This window comes from Nesoenas mayeri (genome assembly GCF_963082525.1).
Source record: "Nesoenas mayeri genome assembly, chromosome: 1".
NCBI lineage: Eukaryota > Metazoa > Chordata > Aves > Columbiformes > Columbidae > Nesoenas > Nesoenas mayeri.
In genome coordinates, this window is record NC_137541.1 from 72445255 (window position 1) to 72464521 (window position 19267).

General features: G+C 39.6%; 1 protein-coding gene across 2 annotated transcripts in view; it reads right to left on the reverse strand.

Annotated features, from left to right (window-relative positions):
• FBLN1 (fibulin 1) overlaps positions 1 to 19267 on the reverse strand; it is a gene marked incomplete at its 5' end in the record, with an annotated part of 80383 nt that overhangs the window by 56109 nt on the left and 5007 nt on the right. The window contains 2 exons of one of the 2 annotated variants that reach the window (XM_080363856.1): positions 1206 to 1341; positions 9565 to 9664. In XM_080363856.1, the coding sequence (XP_080219982.1) occupies positions 1206 to 1341; positions 9565 to 9664 (236 nt within the window). Of the gene's footprint in view, positions 1 to 1205; positions 1342 to 9564; positions 9934 to 19267 lie in introns of those variants that run through there. The other variant, XM_080363855.1, reaches the window with a different exon arrangement.

The window sequence follows — 19267 nt, forward strand, 5'->3', positions numbered from 1 at the left end:
TCAAAGTACTGACACAGAGGGCTAAAATTTTTCTCATGACACATTCAGATTGGAGTGGACAGACTTTGTAACAGCAAAGGCTGCACAGAGGAACCTCTATGCCAGGAGCAGGGCGCACCCTGGATGTGGTCAACAGGTGACATACATCCCTTCTGTGGGACACACTCCACCATGGGACAAAACCATGCTGCACATACAGACAGGTTTGTAACAGCCCAACAATGCCAGCATCATCAGCACATGTTACCTTTCTTCTGCTCACAGCCCTGACATCAGTGGCATCCCAAGGCCAGGAACATGATCAAACAAGCATTTTGAAAAGATATGAAACTTGTGAGTCAGGCATTGTGTGCCTTTCTCCATATAGCCTATTTTTTAACTGAATGAACCAAAACTTTCAGCATCTTTGAGCACTGGGGAGAATTCAAATCACTGTCATCTATTTTCATCATTACTGAAAGAAATCTGTAACAGGACCAGAGCTGTTCATGACTGGGTCAAGGTCATGATCTTACTGGTGGAACTGTCTTCCAAGAACACTCTGCAGAGTGGCACGAATATGCCCCCTTTCAAGAACTGAGAGACAAAAGACAGTAATAAAGGTGGGGGGCAGGCCACAGATTAATTAAAGATGCCAATGTTTGGCATTTTTATTCTAATATCAAATGCTATTATCACAAGCTTACAAATGTCTCCATTCAATTCTAAATTGAAGTGATGTTAACTAAGGACAGGTACACAAGCTGGAATTGTAAGTACACCGAGAGGATTAACTTCAGTCCTACCCCTTCAGACCACCAATGATGAAAACCACTGAGTTTGACCTTAGGCCACAAAGCTCTAATGAAAGCTAAAGTCTGAAATGCATCTGAGTTTCTCACTCATCCCTTCCTACACCGTTGTTGTCTTCTCTTCATGTAAAAATAGTTTCCTAGCCAATTACCCATTTAAGACTTCCTACCCTTTTGCGTTCCACCCTCTGCCTCTGCTGAAATGTAATGAGACAGTTTGCTTCACTCAATGAACAACAACTTCTCTCAAAGAAGCATCAAGTGGACAGCGTTTACACAGACATCAGGTGTAGGTGGGAAAAAGCTGTTTATGTGCAAATTGAGTACAGTGACCTTCAGGGTCAACCCTTCGTACCCATCTAGAAAGCCAATACCATTTCTTAAAGATTAACAGGAGTAGCTCTGACATCTCACCTTGAAGTATTCAGCTTCACAGGTGGAATTTTCACCAATATGTGAGTCACACTCCTCGCGCACGTTGGCAAATTCAATCCCATCCGAACAGTACTGCTTCTCCAGCTGGCTGCGGCAGCACTGTACCTGCGTCATGCTGACAAAAGGATGGAAGCAATGGAAGAAGAATGTCATATATAGGTCAAGAACAAATAATGCATGTTTTGACAATTAGCAGTTGTACTAGTCTCATGGAAAGAGGTTCCTGTGGGCATATGTTTTAGTTATAGAGCAAAAATATTCTCTAGGAGTAAGCAGAATGTCCAGGTAATGTGTTTAATACAGTTTAACTGCCTACTTTGCAGTCTGTCCTGACAATTTTTTTAAGCAAATGGATAACTTCAGCCACATTTGCCACGGGGCTCAAGGTTTCCAGGACTTGCATTCTTGCATGTTTTGTGACAGCAGGTGGCTGAAAAGAGGATGGCGAGAACCAAATCGGTGCTCTAACTGATGGGAGGAAGAAGTCAGGCCCTGGACATTGTGAGAGTCTGCAAGCCCATGGTCAGACTACCCTCACACCCGCTGGCTCTCACTCAAACAAGCAGGTACAGCATGTCAAAGGAAGCTGGAGATACAGGGAGAAGTGAAGATACCAAGGAAAGCCACAGTGAGGAACAAAGTATTGAAGCAAGAGGCAAAGACAAAGGAGAGAAGAGCATTACAGGGCAAGAAGTCATTGTGAGGAGACAATAAAAATCTGCAGGAAACTGAGCCTTGTTAGTTCCACTGCTCATAAAAGCATTCTATTTTTATCTCAGTTTCACTAAATAAAATGAAAACTCCTTCCTGTGGAAGGAAAAAAAAATGTGCGAGGAGGCTTTAAACTCTAAGCTCTCCCACTCTACTCTGCACTGGTGCAGCCTCACCTGTTCTGGGCACCACAAGATAGAAAAGACATAAAGCTACTAGAGAGTGTCCGGAAGAGGGATACGAAGTTGGTGAAGGTTTTGGAGAGGAAGCCATATGAGGAGCAGCTAAAGTCACTGGGTTTGTTCAGCCTGGAGAAGAGGAAACTGAGGTGAGACCTCATGGCAGCTACAGCTCCCTCACAAGGGGAGGAGGAGGGGCAGGCGCTGAGCTCTTCTCTCTGGTGACCAGTGACAGAACCTGAGGGAATGTCAGGAAGATGCGCCAGGGGAGGTTTAGGTTGGACATTAGGAAAAGATTCTTCACCCAGAGGGTGTTGGAGCACTGGAACAGGCTCCCCAGGGAGGTGTCACGGCCCCAAGCCTGACAGTGTTCAAGAAGTGATTGGACAACACACTCAGACACATGGTGTGAATGTTGGGGCTGTCATATGCAGAGACAGGAGTTGGACTCAATGATCCGTGCAGGACATTCTATGATTTAAATTCATCCACTCCTGTTACTACTGCCACTTGAATGTGAAGTCCATGGAAGGAGATACCTTCCCTCTCTCCACTCCATTTTCATGTGTAACTCAGCTTTGTCGGGTGGCATTGTGGCTGAAAGCTTGCAGTTTAAAACTCTTCCACCGCTACCTACTGTAAGAGACACTGAGAAACAGAAAAAAAAAAAGGTAAAGAAGAGTAACAAATGAGATTATACATACAAGGATAAAAACATACTCATGTGTTTTGTGATAACGCAATTTCACTAAGAATAACGTTACTTGAGTTGCTAGGGGAAAGTAAACTATCCCAAAGGCAATCCAGGCGGATAAATTCTATCTAGAGTACAACAGAGGCACCTAAAAGGCATACCTTGATACATTAGAGACCTATAAGAATGACACAGAAAAACCCTATAAATGCACTTCCATACAGACCAACAACACTGAATGCATTTTCTTTGCTGTTAAGAGTATTCACCTATTTTTTTCCTCAACTCTAGTTATTCGAACTGATGAGTAAAATCTTTTCGAGTTAAGAGTATTCACCTATTTTTTTCCTCAACTCTAGTTATTTGAACTGATAAGTAAAATCTTTTTTAGTTACCTAGAGATAAATAAAATTGTGTAAAGATATTGAGCAAACCAATGCCCTTTACTCTTAAAAATCCTTTATTTATATTGTTGAAGATTTTGGAAGTAAAAGGAAGAGAGGTGAATTAGTTGCACCACTGAACGACTGACTTCTGAGATAGCGGATTCTCAAGCATCACCTCTGGAGGAGCTTCCCTGCTCTCGATGACCATAAGATGATCTTTCAGTTCCCAAGTAGTGGGAAGGTGTCCCTCAGCTCTAAGGCCAGGCCACCCAGTCCAGCCACTAAAAGCAGGGGACATGCAGGTACCAGGTCAGATTCTGCCTCTCTGTGCATGTGGGTGAGGTGAGGTTGTTGAGCTACATTCCTGAAGATTCCCAATTATTATTTATTGGATTTTGTAATGGTCTGACTTTGCAGTTCTCACTTGGACAAAAACAGCTATGAGATTTCAATGCATAGGAAGAAAAACCAGGATAAGTTCATAAACACATTATTCAAAAATAGCCTCTAAAGTCATAGCAAGAAGTTAAGCCCAGGACTGCAACTTTATTCGGCAGAATATTTGAAGTTTTTGATGTTTGATTGAGTTCCAGTTTGGAAAACTGTAGCTTTTTTGTTGCTGAAATTCCCTCTGAAGCTGAATTTCCATTCCCTGCCCAGCTCTGGGGTGGTCTGACTGTCAGGACTTTGGAAGCCTGTAAAACCTAAACTTCAAGCCCAAGAGTGTGGGAGCTGAGCCTTTCCAGCTCCTTTAGCCCTCCAAGTCCTGTTGAGGAGCTAGATATGTTAGCCACAGACAGACAAACAAACAGCAGCAGTCTTTCAGTAGGTGTTTGATTTTCAGTGTGGCATTTTTCTCAAATACAAGTCAGCTCTTTGAAATCGCTGACAAACTGGCAATTTCAACCAAAACAAAAAGTTTCTTAAAATGTTTCCCACAGCTGTATTCATAAGTCATGTGGCCCACCCCAGCTGTAACAAGGAATTAAACATCAATCGAATACTAGATTAAAATACCATTTGTTCATTCTCAGAACAACAACAATAAAATCACACTTCATTGCCCAAATCCTCCAGTGAAGTTGCAGTGGTAGCAAACATCATTTGAGACTGTAAACATTTGTGCGGCTCTCACAGAGGTAGAAAACCTTGAAAGATGTCAGGGAAAAATGCTAGAAAAATCTGTACAGCACTGGTCTTCTGGCTTCAATTTAGCCTGTCCAGCTCACCATCCTTTTTCTTTATACACCAGCCCCAACGCTGATGGTTACCAGAGCATATACCACCACAAGCTCTTTAGTCTCCAAGACTTAAGACTAAGAGTATCTCTCCCTGTCTTTGCTAAGTTGCATGTGTCTCCCTGGCTTAGACCCTAACATAATACATACCCACTTTATACCTCACAGCAGAGTAAAGGAGCCATCTCTAGTGGCTAACAGGACATCTAGATTTGTCTCTTTGCATAAAACCTTTCAACTCTTCCCATGTAGCATTCCTATTAACTTCATGTCTATGGACAGCTTAGAATATTGTCTCAGAAAAAAAGAGAAAATAGAGTATTTTCCTAGAGTGTTTTTTGGTTTTAATTACTCCTAAAAATTAAAAATGCAAAAGGCTACTGCTTCTTTATCAGCCTCATTCCGATTTTCAGTTAAAACAGTGCAACAATACAGATGAAATCTTAAAACACTAAATACAAGATCTCTAGGAGATGAGGCCTCATAGCTGGCATCCACTCAGGATATTTCAGGTAAAATCATGCATTTTCTGGTCTCTGAAAGATACATTTTATCCATGGGTCACTAGTCAACAGAAATCACTCAGACATTTTAAAAAATCCTTATTCTTTGTTGCAGATGCTGATCTAAAATTGAAGTTATTTCATTACTGGATATTTTAATTATAAATCAAGTTAAGAAATCATGGTTTATATTCTCACTTGTACTTTCTGCTAAAATTCAACCAATGTTACAGATTTTCATAGAATAATTTTCCAGACTGAAAGCTACATGTCCATTTACCTCCACAGTCCTTCCACATTATTCTCCTTCCCAGAGGATGCACTCCTAAAGCAGCACAGATTTTGTAATTGCCTGGTTTTCCTTTCATTTCTTTCCATAAAAGCATTAAAATTTAGCTTTGCTCTGAAAACAATGTCTTTGTTGTCAGCCTAATTTAATTACCCTCTGCCTCCCTCCTTCTACTTTAAACTATGTCAGTGCTATTCATGTGCCAAAAAAAAAAAAAAAAGGAAAAAAGAAAGGAATTATTCCACTCCAGAACTGTTTCGCAAAAACAAGCAGGGTCTTTCACCCTTAGTCCTTTTGGTTTGCAGTTTAACATCCAAGAGAAATGAACTTAGGAAAATCAAGAGCAAGATCTAGTATTATGGGTGACACAATATGACAAATGAAAATAATAAAGAGTGCCTCAACAATGAAAATACATATATTTCAACATGTGTTATAAATTAGCAAGGGACTCAAGTAAAAATACCTGAATCAACAAACCTCAAAATTAATCAGCTGTAATCTGTAAACAACTTGCATTTAATTAATAAAAGTGTTCTTGAAGGTAAAGGGTAAAACCATATTGATATTATATATTATGTAGAAAAACAACACTAATAATATTGTGGCCAAGAAAGAACTGAGTTTGACATTATTTGCAAAGTGAAGTAAGCAAGTTATCCTAAACAAGTGGCAATAAAAACCTGACAACATAGCAGACTTTTCTACTCTTTGATGGAGAAGCCAAAAATCTTAGCAACTGTGAGGTGCACTTGGCAGTCTACAGAGAGCAGATAATAATTAATAAAGACAATTTCTTCAAAAATAGCTTTAAATGCTTTTTCAGACATACAACTGTCACAACTTTGATGTCCAAAACCTCAGTCTCTTCCACACTTACAATGGCATAAACCAATAAACATCTATCCACAGTTAGCATCTGGTGCCTATCACTCCAAACACTCTTATTATTTCCTTGTGTTCCACATCTGAACCTGTCTCTAAGTACTGCCACTTGTCTCTAATTGGAAACACAGATCACCTTTTTGTTCTGTTTTTGCAAAGCACCTAGCAGAGTGTTCTGTAGCTTCTTCTTTTATGCATTTTTGCAACACTAATAATGATGTTATTCCAAATATAACTCCAAAGACTTTACATGGTGCTAAAGGCATGCAATTCACATATGGAGATAAGATGTTTCTTGCCCAGGAACTAAGTTCACTTGCTAAGAGCTCTGGACAGGGAAAACTCTTCATCTTGAAAGGAATAAGATTTATTGGACAGGTTGAGTTCCAAAAATCAATGGCAGATGTTTCCAGCTGCTGTGAGTTTAACTGCATCATAAGAAAATGGATGACTGGGCAAAAAGCTGCTGTTCTGACAGCCAAAGATATAATTCATTAAAACTCTGCACTCATATTTACTGAGTCATGAAGACGCAGAGAAAACTACTGTCATTTTCCAAAGTGACAATACAATGAGGTATACTCATTTGTGGGACAAGCAACCACAATAAGAGATTGCAGATGTGACTGGACATCGAGCCAGGAGCCTTGTTTCAACTCAAATGCAACTGAGGAACTGTAGCCAGATGGATCTTATGAATTTGTGTGAGCTTCAGATAGTGGGCTGGCTCACCTGTGGTGGAGGACAAGAAACTGAGCACATCTGCAGTTTGAATTGTACCATATTCAGCATGTGATGCTCACACAGATGGCAAGCCCTTCAAGAACCACAAGAAACTTTGGGGGAAGGATCCTAAAAATATGTCAAAACCCAGAACTGTCAGCTTGTTTCTAGGATGCAAGGCAGATAGGAGAACACCAATGCTCCTGTGGAAACCCTTCTTGATTACTATGAATGTGCTTTGAATGGCTGGGAAAAGGCCCAGGAGGTGCAATTCTAATTCAATAAGGCACTTGAGTTCTCCTCACATGAACAAAAGAAAAGCAAAAGAATCTCTAGCAGCAGACTTGCTTTCAGAGAAGGACTGAATCTGTTCTTACTATTCAAAGCAGAGGATTCAAAACCAGCATGTAAATTCTTGTAAAATACGTCAGGGAAAGTACTCATATCCAATCTGTTCTGTGTTGCATGGTCTTTGCAATGCAACTGTGCAAAGCCATTTTGATTTCAGTAACTTCATCAAATCTGCTCACTTCACCATGTATTTTTCCCTTGCATTCAACTTGTAACCTTGCAAACCCAAGCTGAAATAGGCAGGGCAAACAGGGCTCCCTCTGGCGTCAAGTAACATGGGTTTGTACACCCAAGAGGCCATGCTTTTTTAGAGCACTCAAAAGCTAGATGATCTACACTGTCCAAACTGTTCTGCACTAGACAGTAAAAAGGTCCCAGATGGGTTTTAAGCCATGGCATGGCATGTAGGTGTCTAAATAGGAAGCAAGTTCTTTTGAAAATCTGTAACCAATAAGGCATCCTGTGCCATATTCACACCTGCATAGACCTCAGCAAATGCAATGAGGCTGTTTTTAGTTTTGCTTACATCGCTGTGCAGCAGGAATAAACATACAACAATCAGTGTCATCACCCTCACATGCTTGAGAAGGGAATCATGATCCCTCACTGTTCATTCTGGCTCGAGTTACACCAGCAGTTAGGAGTAGAATTTGGCCCTTACTTTTGTGTCTGAAATTGCATCATAAAGTGGTTTTGCATCATAAAGTGATTTTTCTCTACCTCTCCCAGGTTTGTAATCATAGCAGGAGTGAGATAATATTGCTATTAAAGAAAGTAGCCGAAGGTGTCATTTCTATAGTGAAGCCAAGCTTCAGGGGGAGCAATGTTTATTTATTGTATAGTCATGAATAAATGCACCAGAACTGAATTTACCCACTTTTTAATCATCAGTAAGTGCTCATGACTCTCACAGAGTATATCCATTCACTCATTTTGGATTTACCATTGCATCACTATAATTTTCTTTACTACATATCAGTTATGCACAAAAACTAGACGAAGTATTAGTAAGCTTTTTTCAGTCCCTATGACATCCTAAAGACTCTAAAATGGCAACATTTAAAAGAATAAATTACATTTGCAGCAGAAATGCAACTCACATTTATCAAATTATTATTAAATCATCAAGATTCTCACTCCCAGATTGTTCAATAAACTCGATTTCCTGTTTTTCGTGCCTCTGTTCTGTATGTAACTCTTCTGACTCTTCAAGTATTTCCTAAATTGGGATTTAAGTCCTATCTGTCAATTCTTCTGTGTAAGAGACTGCTTTCTATGCCAATATAAATGCAAAAGCCAGAAAACATGGACAGACTTGCCTGCAAGACACATTCTTTCCATAATAAAGATCAATCCAACACTTCTACAATTACCAAGGTTAAATCACTTTGCAATCCATTTAAAAAGATGGAGGGGAACAAGGTCATGTGTTTTAAATATCAAGTGTTCTGTGAAACTGTCCTTCAAATTACCTATCGCAAATTGTTAGCTCCACAAATGAAATGTAACAAGTACATTTAACAACAAAAATAATGCAAATTATCATTGACAGAAAAAATACAAATACCCCAACCATATAAGAGATTCAGTATAACCAAAATATTACTCTGCAAATAATTTTAACATTTAACTTCATTATTTCATTTGCTAGATTACATAATAGAAATTACCATTTTATTAACAGTCAGTAGAATTAAGAAATCTATTTATTAACTAAAAGTTACTGTTTTCCATGGTCAAATACTTTTGACGGAAGTCAAACAATCTACGTAACTAGGAATCTCCTTGACTTAAAGTTTAAGTTCCTCCATTCAGCAATTCAGCTGACAACTGTGGGGTAATTAGTTGTGTGGCACCACACAGGAGAAACAGTTTTAAAAGGCTGTCTTACATATGTGTGCAATATGTATACATATGTGCATATGCAATCTATAGTTTATTATGTACAGAATCTGTTGTGTTTCTTGATAAACTTCTGCCCAAGAATTTGGACCATCATTGGGCCACATTCACAATCAGGATAAAATTAAGAAGTTTTGCTGACATTAGGGGAGCCGCAGTGAGATGTATTGACTGCAGGCAGAGTCCAAGCCCTGTGAGTAGAATACAGTGGAAAAGCTTCTGACTAAGAGGCAGTACATGTCAAACAGATTAGGGCTGGGTGAATCTATGCTAGAGGAATGGCAAAAGTATAAATGATGTAATGAAAGAAAAGTAAGTACTCAGCAGGTGATCCCCAAGGCTAAATGTGGACTTGAAAAACTGGGATTCAAGAGCTGCATGCTTTGTCTTCTAAATCAGCTTTCATACCTACCATTGCCATGGTTTTACATGAAAATATAAAACTATAGGTTTAATATATAATACATAACTACATACCTGCATTCTCTGGACTCGGATATTAATGGTAGAGAAGTACATATTCTGTTTTTATTTGCCCATTCAATACCCTTGTCACAGCATTCTTCCACTGAAAGATCTGCAGAAATTAGGAAAGAAAAACACAACAATATATTTAATGCAACCTTAGCAAATGATATTGCAAAAAAACACAAAAAAAACAAACAAACAAAAAAAAAAAACCAGAAAGCCTGTTCGTTTTCCCCTCCTTGATCTACACACAGAATGGTGCACCCATCTAAAGAGCAGGAATGGCCAAACGAAGCATCCGTCAGCACCTTGCAATGAGACATTCCTGCCTTGGTGAAGCAAACTGCAGTTTCCCATAACCTTCCACACAGAGACACGGCCTAGTGATTGATACACCAACACAAAACAGTTCAGATATGTAGAGTCCTGCACAATAAAAGAATCTGTCATATTACACTCCTTTATTATCAAAAGCAACAGCAGCAATAACTAAGCTTTTAAAGTCCTGAAGAATACAGGATAAATCAATTAGCTGTCTGATACAAAAGACAAATTAATCTCATTACAAGTTAATTTGCAGAACTATTTTTTTCCTGAGGTTATTATTCTTATTATCCAATTAATCTGTTTTACTCAAAAGTATGTCTGTAAATGCAGAAGTATTGTACAAAGAGACAGAAACGTATATGGTATTTTGAACACAACATATGAAAGAAAAATTAATATAGATGCCAACTTATACAAAGGGAAAACCACACTGAAGGTAATTATTTGTGCAGAGTATGATTTTTGCAAAAGTCTCTAATTTAGCAAAACTAAACACTATTAATGAACTGACAAGCACTACAGGTTTGCTTCATATTCCAAGTGCAAAAGTTCACTGCACAGCAGGTGTATCAGAACTTGGAATAAAACATGAGTCACATTTTCCTATTAATTATCTTGCAATCTGGACACAGAACAGCTCCTTGTATAACAAATACGCAATCTGTGTAAAAAAAATAATTTAAAAAAATCTGATTATCAAGAGGGACAGCTTTCAAATGTTTTCTTTTTGTTTCATAAGTTTTTTGACGGATGGCCCTGACAGGCTGCACCCATGAGTGCAGAGGGAGCTGACTGATGTCACTGCCAGGCTACTCACAAATATCTTCAAGAGGTCATGGTGAATGACAGAAGTTCCTGAAGAATGGAAAAGAACAAATGCCTCCCTGTCTTGAAGAAGGACAAGAGTGATCTGCAAAACTGCAGGCTGGTCAGCCTCTTCTCTCTCTCTGGGAATGTGATGGAGAAAATCCTCCTGGAAACAAAGTCAAAAAACATGAAGGACAAGAAGGTGATTGGGAGAAGTCATCTTGGATTTATGAAGGAGATATCATGTTTAACTAACCTCATAGCCTTCTAGAATGAGGTGTCTACCTTAGCCTATGGGGGCAAGAAGAGTGGATATTGTCTACCTTGACATCAGTATGACTTCAAACACTATCTTCTCTAACACTGCCATCGAGAAGCTGACAATGTACAGGCTAGGTAAGAGGACACTGTGAAAGAGTATACCTTCAACAAGTTTATAGATGATACAAATCTGGGAGGAGTGGCTGATGGCACCAGATGGTTGTGCTGCCATCCAGAGGGACCTCAAGAGGCTGGAGAAACAGGCTGACAGGAACCTCAGGAAGTTCAGCAAAGGGAAATGCAACATCTTGCATCTGAGGAGGAATAAACCCTATGCACCAGTCCACACTGAGGGATTACCAGCTGGAAAACAGCTCTGCAAAGTAGGACACAGGTGTCCTGGTGGACACCAAACTAATCATAAGCCAGCAACGTACTTTTGCAGCAAAGGAGGCCAACACCATCTTGGGCTACATTAGACAGAGTATTGGCAGCAGGTCAAGGGAGCTCAGCACTCTGATGAAGCCATATCTGCTCAGCACTGATGAAGCCATATCTGGAGTGCTGTGTCCAGTCTGAGCCCTCCAGTTCAAGAAAAATATGAACTTACTGTAGTGAGCCCAATGCAAGGCCATCAAGATAATTTATGCACTCGAGTATCTTTCATATGAGGAGAGACTGAGAGAGCTGGGACTGTTGAGCCTGGAGAAAAGAAAGAAGGCTCAGAGGGGAAATGATCGATGTTTATAAACATCCAGCTGTCGATCAACACCCCCAGGTTCTTTTCCACTGGGCAGCTTTCCAGCCACCATATGAATATTCCATCTGAACACAATAAGATGCTGCTTTAGTTTGAGAGTGTTCAAATGTTGGATTATTTCAAGAGATTCCTTCCAACCTAAATGATTCTGTGACTGATTACTTCATGAAAAATAAATAAGACTCTTTCATCTGTAGGTTGCTGTGGTGCATAGAGGAAGGCAAATCTCATTTACATCTTTTTGATGGAGAAGCTAAAGCACAGAAAGAAGAAATGACTTGCCCCAATTACACAGCAAGCTGGTGTCAGAACAGGGAGTGCACACTGCATCATTCCTAGACCATATCTCTCCACCGGATCATAAAATGCCTCACATGATTGTCTCATTCTTAGTTTTACTCCAAGCACATCTATAGGGAGCAAAATTCAATAAGCAGCAGCCTTATATTCAAGACTACCCATCTTCACAGATGACTTCCTGCTGAGTCCAGCAAGGACAAGCATCTGTCACCTCTAGCTCACCCTATACCAGTTACAAAGCCATCGTTCCTTAGGTGCCCTGATGTATGGGGATCACATCTATCCAGGTCCTTCACTGACTTTGACGTACATCAAACAGAGTTCACATGAGTACCTCAACTGGCAGATCTTCATATGTGGGAAAGCAAAAAGCATCTGAAAAGTAGAGAAGACAACCCGCTCCAGTAACTCAGTTGTTTGCAGGGAACAGCCTATATTCCTGATTAGTGATTATAATCCAACAATTCAAAGCAAAAAATAAAGGGTTAAATGAGATGTTAGGATGCATCAGTTGTCTTAAGGGAGGTACTCTTGAGGTAGTTATCAATTCTACAGTGCAAAGCTCTGAAGTACTGAGTGTAATTCTGGCAACCACTCTTCACGAAAGACTACATCGAAATGGAAAATGTGTAAAGAAAAGCTAGTAGGATGGTCAGGGGAAGCAAAGTGCTATTATATGAGGAGAGACCATTTTAAGCCTAGAGAAGTAAAGCTTGTGAAAACATGTGGTTCCTGTCAACAAATATTACAGCAATAAACAATAATCAGAATTATGGGATCAAGTAAACCAAATATTTTTTAGTAAGAAAATCATTATACTTATAAACAGAACTACATTAAATATTAGTTTATAAGAGAGCTCTGTACTCTATGACCCAGGTCATCCTTCTAGTCTTACTTAAATACCCAAAGTAATGGTCAAAATTCTGCCTTTATGAAGTCAAGACAATATTTCTCTTTAACTTCTCAGTGTGTCCTGAAGTCATGCCAGTGTCAGAAAGCTAACTGTAGTTTATAATGCTACAGGGAAAAATCAGCCTTGTAAATAAATATCTGCCTGTGATGAAAGACATGAATTTGTGTCTGATCTCTTCTTTGGGAATAGGGATCCTGTCTGGTGCTCTCTGTCTGCCAGTGTCTTGCTAACAAACATTATATGCATCAAATTTCATACAATGTGTTACAAATAACTGTATTTTTAGTGCAGTTGTCTGCAATCAATCTTAACTGTGTTGAAAAATGATACACATTTAACTGAAGTGCAGAGCTGGCTGCAAGTTTTTGCAGGGCTTTGTACAAATGGGTCTTTAGCCAAGTTCCAGAAGGACAATCCCTGGCTCTGGACACCAGTTCTTCCCTCCCAGCTCTGGCAACACACCTCTACTCCAACCAAATATTAATAATTCACAAATTCAAAGCAGGCCAAGCTATGCAAACTTGTCTGTAGGAGTGCATCTAGACAAAGAAGGATTTCAGATAGTTTAGGGGAGAGCTGTGGTCCAGGCTCATTGTTTCAGTGACATCACAGTTCACATCCTCCAAAGATCCAGCCAAAGATCTCTTGAGAATAGAGGGAAGTGAAAAACAAGCAGTAAAAATAGGGCCCCACCCTCAAGGCCATTCTTCTAAAACATAACAATAAAACAGTGAAAAACATTTTCTCTAGCTTGGCTTTGCAATTTCCTTTTTAAAATGGTCATTTATGGACAAATCTCTGCTCTTGCAAAATCTCAAAGTGTGTGTCTCACACCTTGGGTGTCAACTCCCGATTCCATTGGCATTGATTCTGACTATTTTGGCATTAAGAGCCATTACGAGCATTTAGAAACAGGACAGACTTGTCGTCTTGTAACTGTATTTTTCCAGTGTTGTGGATTCAACTCTACATGTGCATATTCATGTGGCTCCCAGTTGGAAATCTTCAAGCAAATAGTTCATGCTGAGGCTGTTTGTGCCTCCTCACAACCTCTTCGGGGAACCATCAGCATGGGGGGCCATGGCCTCTCCTCAGTTTCTCCCAGGTCGAAGTTTGTAATGCAGGGTGTCTGAAAGGAAGCGGTAGTGGAAAGCAGATGGTAGAAACTGCTCTGATTACGACATCTCAAGGAATCGCACTTACTGTGCAGGAAGTGATGGTTCTTTTTTCTCTGAACGTGACCATGTGTCTTCTACTGCAAGCTGATGGGCTCATGGCACCCCCTCAGTGCTGGAGCACCAAAGATGATAGAAGAGGAATTACAGTCCTGCTCTCCTGAACCTGGTGCCTCCTCAGCTGTTTTGCCAATAATGTGTCATGCAAATCAGCCAGAGAAATCTCTGGCGTCTGAGAGACAAAACACTTCTGGGAAAAGCTGATAATATTGTCTGTGTTCAGCTGAAACGTAGCCTTTTATTTGGAGGGAGAAACTCCACAGGAAAGTTGTAATTTGCAGCAATACACTGCTTGGCACTTTTTGTAAGTTTGTGAAGCAATTGTTCAGCTTTTTGGCATCACGAGACAGAAGATAAACGTCAGATCTCTTAAGATGGTAGCGTGTTCACTTGACTTGCACTCAGATACAGTAATTTTGCATGATAATTGACTGAGAAAGTCCAAGTCAATTTTGGATAAAATCAAATGCAGCTTCATTACTACTTTGTCCCTGTAAAGAGATATGTGCAGCAAGGCATTCAAAAGAACTGGAGTCGCCTTAGTATGGTAACAGTGAGGATGCCTGTCCTTACGTTAAGGTGGTATATGCAGTATTCTGAGAGAACTTTCAGAAGTCTCAGAAAGAGGACAGTAAAAAGACAGCTAGAGCTCAGATCTCTAATTTTACAAAAGCTGTCATGAAGAAGACCTATCAGATGAGAAGTGATTAAAGATCACACAAATTAAAATATTTTGTGCATGTGATGCATTCATGTGCTAGCTATGAACTATGTGTACCTCAACAAAATGTGTATGAGCATATGGCTGTCTTAAAAAAAGGTAGTTTGCCAATCTTAACAGGATTGCCACATTGTGTGGGAGTTCAAAGCAAGAAATGTGGTTAAAGTCTGTATAACCTTAGACTTCTATGATGTAATAATTGCTTATTCAGCTGCTACAGTGAATATTTTCTGCAAAATAAAGATAAGCTTAAGAATGTTACCCAAAGCATGATTCCTGGAATGTAAAACCCTGAATTGTTTCTGGGAATTGTGCAAAAATAAATTAAAAAAAAAAAAAAAAAAAAGCAGAAGTAAAAAGGACTGGATAATTTTCAAGCTAGATCAAAACCGGACAGATTTTTGCATAACAATCTACAATAGCAGCTATTCTGTACAGCTGATGATGATGGAAAAGCCTATGAACAATCCAGGTTTTGATAGCTGTTCATTACTCAGTGCTGATCTATAGAACACTTAGAAAGCAGATGATCGTATCAAACCAAAGTTACACCAAAGCCTAGGTGAGCTTATCAAGCTAGTGCTACCCTGTCTCCCCCAAAATAAGACCTATCCTGAAAATAAGCCCTAGCATGATTTTTCAGGATTTTTGAGGATGTTTGAAATATAAGCCCTACTCCAAAAATAAGCCCTAGTTACAGTTCACTAAAAAAAGTCAATTTAAATAGTGTACAGGCAGCCATACGTGTAAAAAAGTACTTAGTTTTGGAGCAAAAATTAATATAAGACCCTGTCTTATTTTCAGGAAAACAGGGTAGTAAAGCTTTCCAGTTCTTCAGTGCAATAAGTGATGTGACCATCAAATTCATCGGCTTCCCCACCCACATAACCAGGTATGGATTTGGAAGTGAGTTCAGCTCAAGAGGTCAAAGTCACACCTCCTTATTAAGATGGTTTTAATCTTTTAAGCACATTAATTGAGTGAGTTTGTAAAATGTGGCTTAGGTCTTGCCATTCACTCAATTTATTCTGTAAGAGACTCAGCACTATGGAATGTGAGAAAACAGAAAATGATTATCACTCCTCAGCATATGCAGATACAGGCAGCAGATGGGCTCTGTGAAAGCTCAGCACTAGTCCAACATGTTTCAGTAACAGAATGTCATCCAGAGTTTTTGGAACTCATGATTACAACAGACATGCATTGGTCTAGGTTTCCAGTAAGAAAAATACTTTCAGCTTTCACAGTGTACCTTTCTGATAAAACCTTTCTTGTCATGTCAAGAAAACTCTCTTACTAGTGATGCTCATCCATCTAACTGTCAGTTGAAAAAAAAAAACAAACACAAAACCACAAGTCTACATATAGAATTTGACCCTGAAAATGACAGACTGGCCATCCATATTATTCATAGTCACATTCTTTGTCTTCCAACCTCCCTTTACATCTGAACTGTCCTGACACAAAACTAGAGCAACTGCATAAACCTTTGGCCAAGGCTACACTGTGATATAGGTTCAGGGCAGACAAAGTGCGTTTGGCCTGATCTGCTAAACCAAACCAATTGTTCTTGAAACAACGACACCTGGCTAATATCAGGTGGACAAGTCAGCTGCCTTTGCAGTCAAGTGCTGGCAGCTGGGATTTGTAGTCTTGGTTTTTTGGCTGTCCTTACAACAAACTGTGGAAATGCTATTTCTGGCAATGCAGATACACTCTGTCTGGCTACTTAAGGCATCAGATAGACCCAGAGACAAGATGGAAGCCAGCTGACTTCAAAACTCCAGCTGTTCTGGTGATAGAGCACTGGAACAGGCTGCCCAGGGAGGTTGTGGAGTCTCCTACTCTGGAGACATTCAAAACCCACCTGGATGCCTTCCTGTGTAACCTCATCTGGGTGTTCCTGCTCCAGCAGGGGGATTGGACTAGATGATCTTTTGAGGTCCTTTCCAATCCCTAACATTCTGTGATTCTGTGGTAATAGGGTAACAGGATAAACACAGCATTGTTGCATCTTGATCTTGTGTGTAAACCTAGGGATTAGGTACACAGAGTAGAGGAAAGGGTGAAGGATATCTGAAACTATGAAAAGGACATAAGGCAGAAAATCTGGCCTCATGCTTCCCTGAAACAAATGCTTTGAATTGGAAGTAATGGAGCAATGCAGGAAAGCCTTACCCTTCTCCATCTGAGGCAACACGAGTATTTGCAAGATCTCTTCAGACTGGACTAATAATGAAGATGCCCCTCCTCTGTTTTTAGATGCAGAGAAAGGAGTAAAGTGAACAGGAACCTTTATTTCTCTGCAGAGACCTTCTTGTTTACCTCAAGACCATACATCAAATATGTCAATATACTGATGGAGTAAGATGAACAGACACAGTTGAGCTGCGGCATTAGTCACTTCAGACAGTAAGCTATTCTTAGTCCTTCTACTAGGTTGTTGTTACAGGTTCCCTTAAAGAATCTACCAGCTCGAACTTCCTAACAAATGCATGAAATTTGGAGCCAGCGTGCCCTCTCTTGTAACCCCCACAACAGTACAAGCCAGGAGGCAGGTTCCAATGAATCTCTTGCAGCCTGCAAGGCTATGTTCATCACCAGCTGTCCCTCTCCAGTACCACTCTAAGCTTCTCTTTGCCCTCAGAGAGGGTCTATCACAAAGGTGATTTTCTGTCCCAAGTGCAGAAGTCATATTGGATCTTTATGGACTGACAGAAAATCACTCACAGTTCATGTGCTGCTAAGAAATACGATATTGTCCCTTAACAGGCTTAAAGGGTCTGAACCTTTACCTGTTGCATGAATTCTCACCTGAGTGTGATTATTTCAGGACAGCTGAAATCCCTAAAGAAATCCAGTTAGCACACTCACTAAAGGAGCAGCACTCTAAAGGAAATGTCTGGTATGTTACTGTGTTTTGTGGTTGGTTTTAAAACAGCCAACACTTTACTGGAAATTTTCTTAGGTCTGGAGAACACTCATTTATGGGGAATGTGGCTCTGGTAGCAACAGCAGTGGCCATCACACAATTAAGGGGATTTTTCAGATATGGCCAAACCTCATTTTACAAGGTGTCTGTTTGCAGTTAATAAAAGAAGCTCTTAAAATTATTCATGGCAATAGCTGGTGATGAAGTTTTTGGTGATACAGACAGGCTTGAGGGAGGCAATGATCTGCTGTAACATTGCATGCCTTATTTTCCAAAGTAGGGAAAGTAAGTGCTTTACTGTGTGGTGGTTTTGTTTTGTTTTGTTTGGTTTTTTTTCCTAGGTGCCAATAAAAAACAACCAACCAACTAAACAACAACAAAAACAAAACAAACAAACAAAAAACCCCACAATTTCAAAAAAGGCAACTAGTTACTAAAAAAATAGATAAGACTTCACCTATTGCAAGAAGACTCTAAAGCATCCTATCTACACATCAAAATAACACAGAAGATAAGGATTTAGGAGCCCTCAAGAAGTTGTCTTGTCCTACCTGCTACTCTTGGGCAGAACTGACAAAATTTGTTCAGTTCTAGGCACATTTCTATTTAGCTGTTCATAACAAGTGAGGCAACCTCTCTAGGCAATGTGCTCTTGTGCTTAAATGTTGCCAGTGAGAGAGAATTTTTAATAATGTATTACCTCACTGCCTGCTCCAGAATCACATTTATACTCATTCCTTTGTTGCTACCACTTCTACACAGGCTCTTACACACTTGAATAAATTATCTTCACTTTTTTAATCTTTCTGGATAGGTTTTTTTTTGGACTTATATGAGGAGGCTGGAGTTTGACAGATACTAAGACGGGAAGAATGAAGACGGCTCTTATGTTTTCTAGAAGACATGAAGAAATTGAGAGAAATGTAATACTGGAGACTACTGAGTCAGCACCATATAAACAGCTTAGTATAAGTAATGGCTGTCCTAGGCTATACATACTCAGAAGAACATGAGTAAAAGAGGGTACATTCAGAGCTCTGATGGACACAGTTGACCTAAAGAACCCAGTCTCACCAAGATGATACAGATGGACCTACAAAAAAGACCCATTATTGGAAGAAGAACAGGAACTGCCCTTTCTGAAAAGCACATGCTAAATTTTTTTGTTCACTCTTCTCTGTATTAAAAAAAAAACCATGCAAATAATGAAATTACTTCACAGGGTGTTGATAGGCTGAAGTGGCACTCTTTCTTTCTCATTCAAGAGCAAATTCTTATCTTCTCTTGACCTCTCATTTCAAATCTTAAAAAATTGTGTGATTAGAAAGTTTTATATCAGGTGTTACAATTAATCTATTGTTAGCCCTGTTCATTTGTATAAAGGGCATGACCCGAAATGTACTGTAGTACATTGCAAAAAAATATGTCTACATTTAAATTAAATCAATTGAAA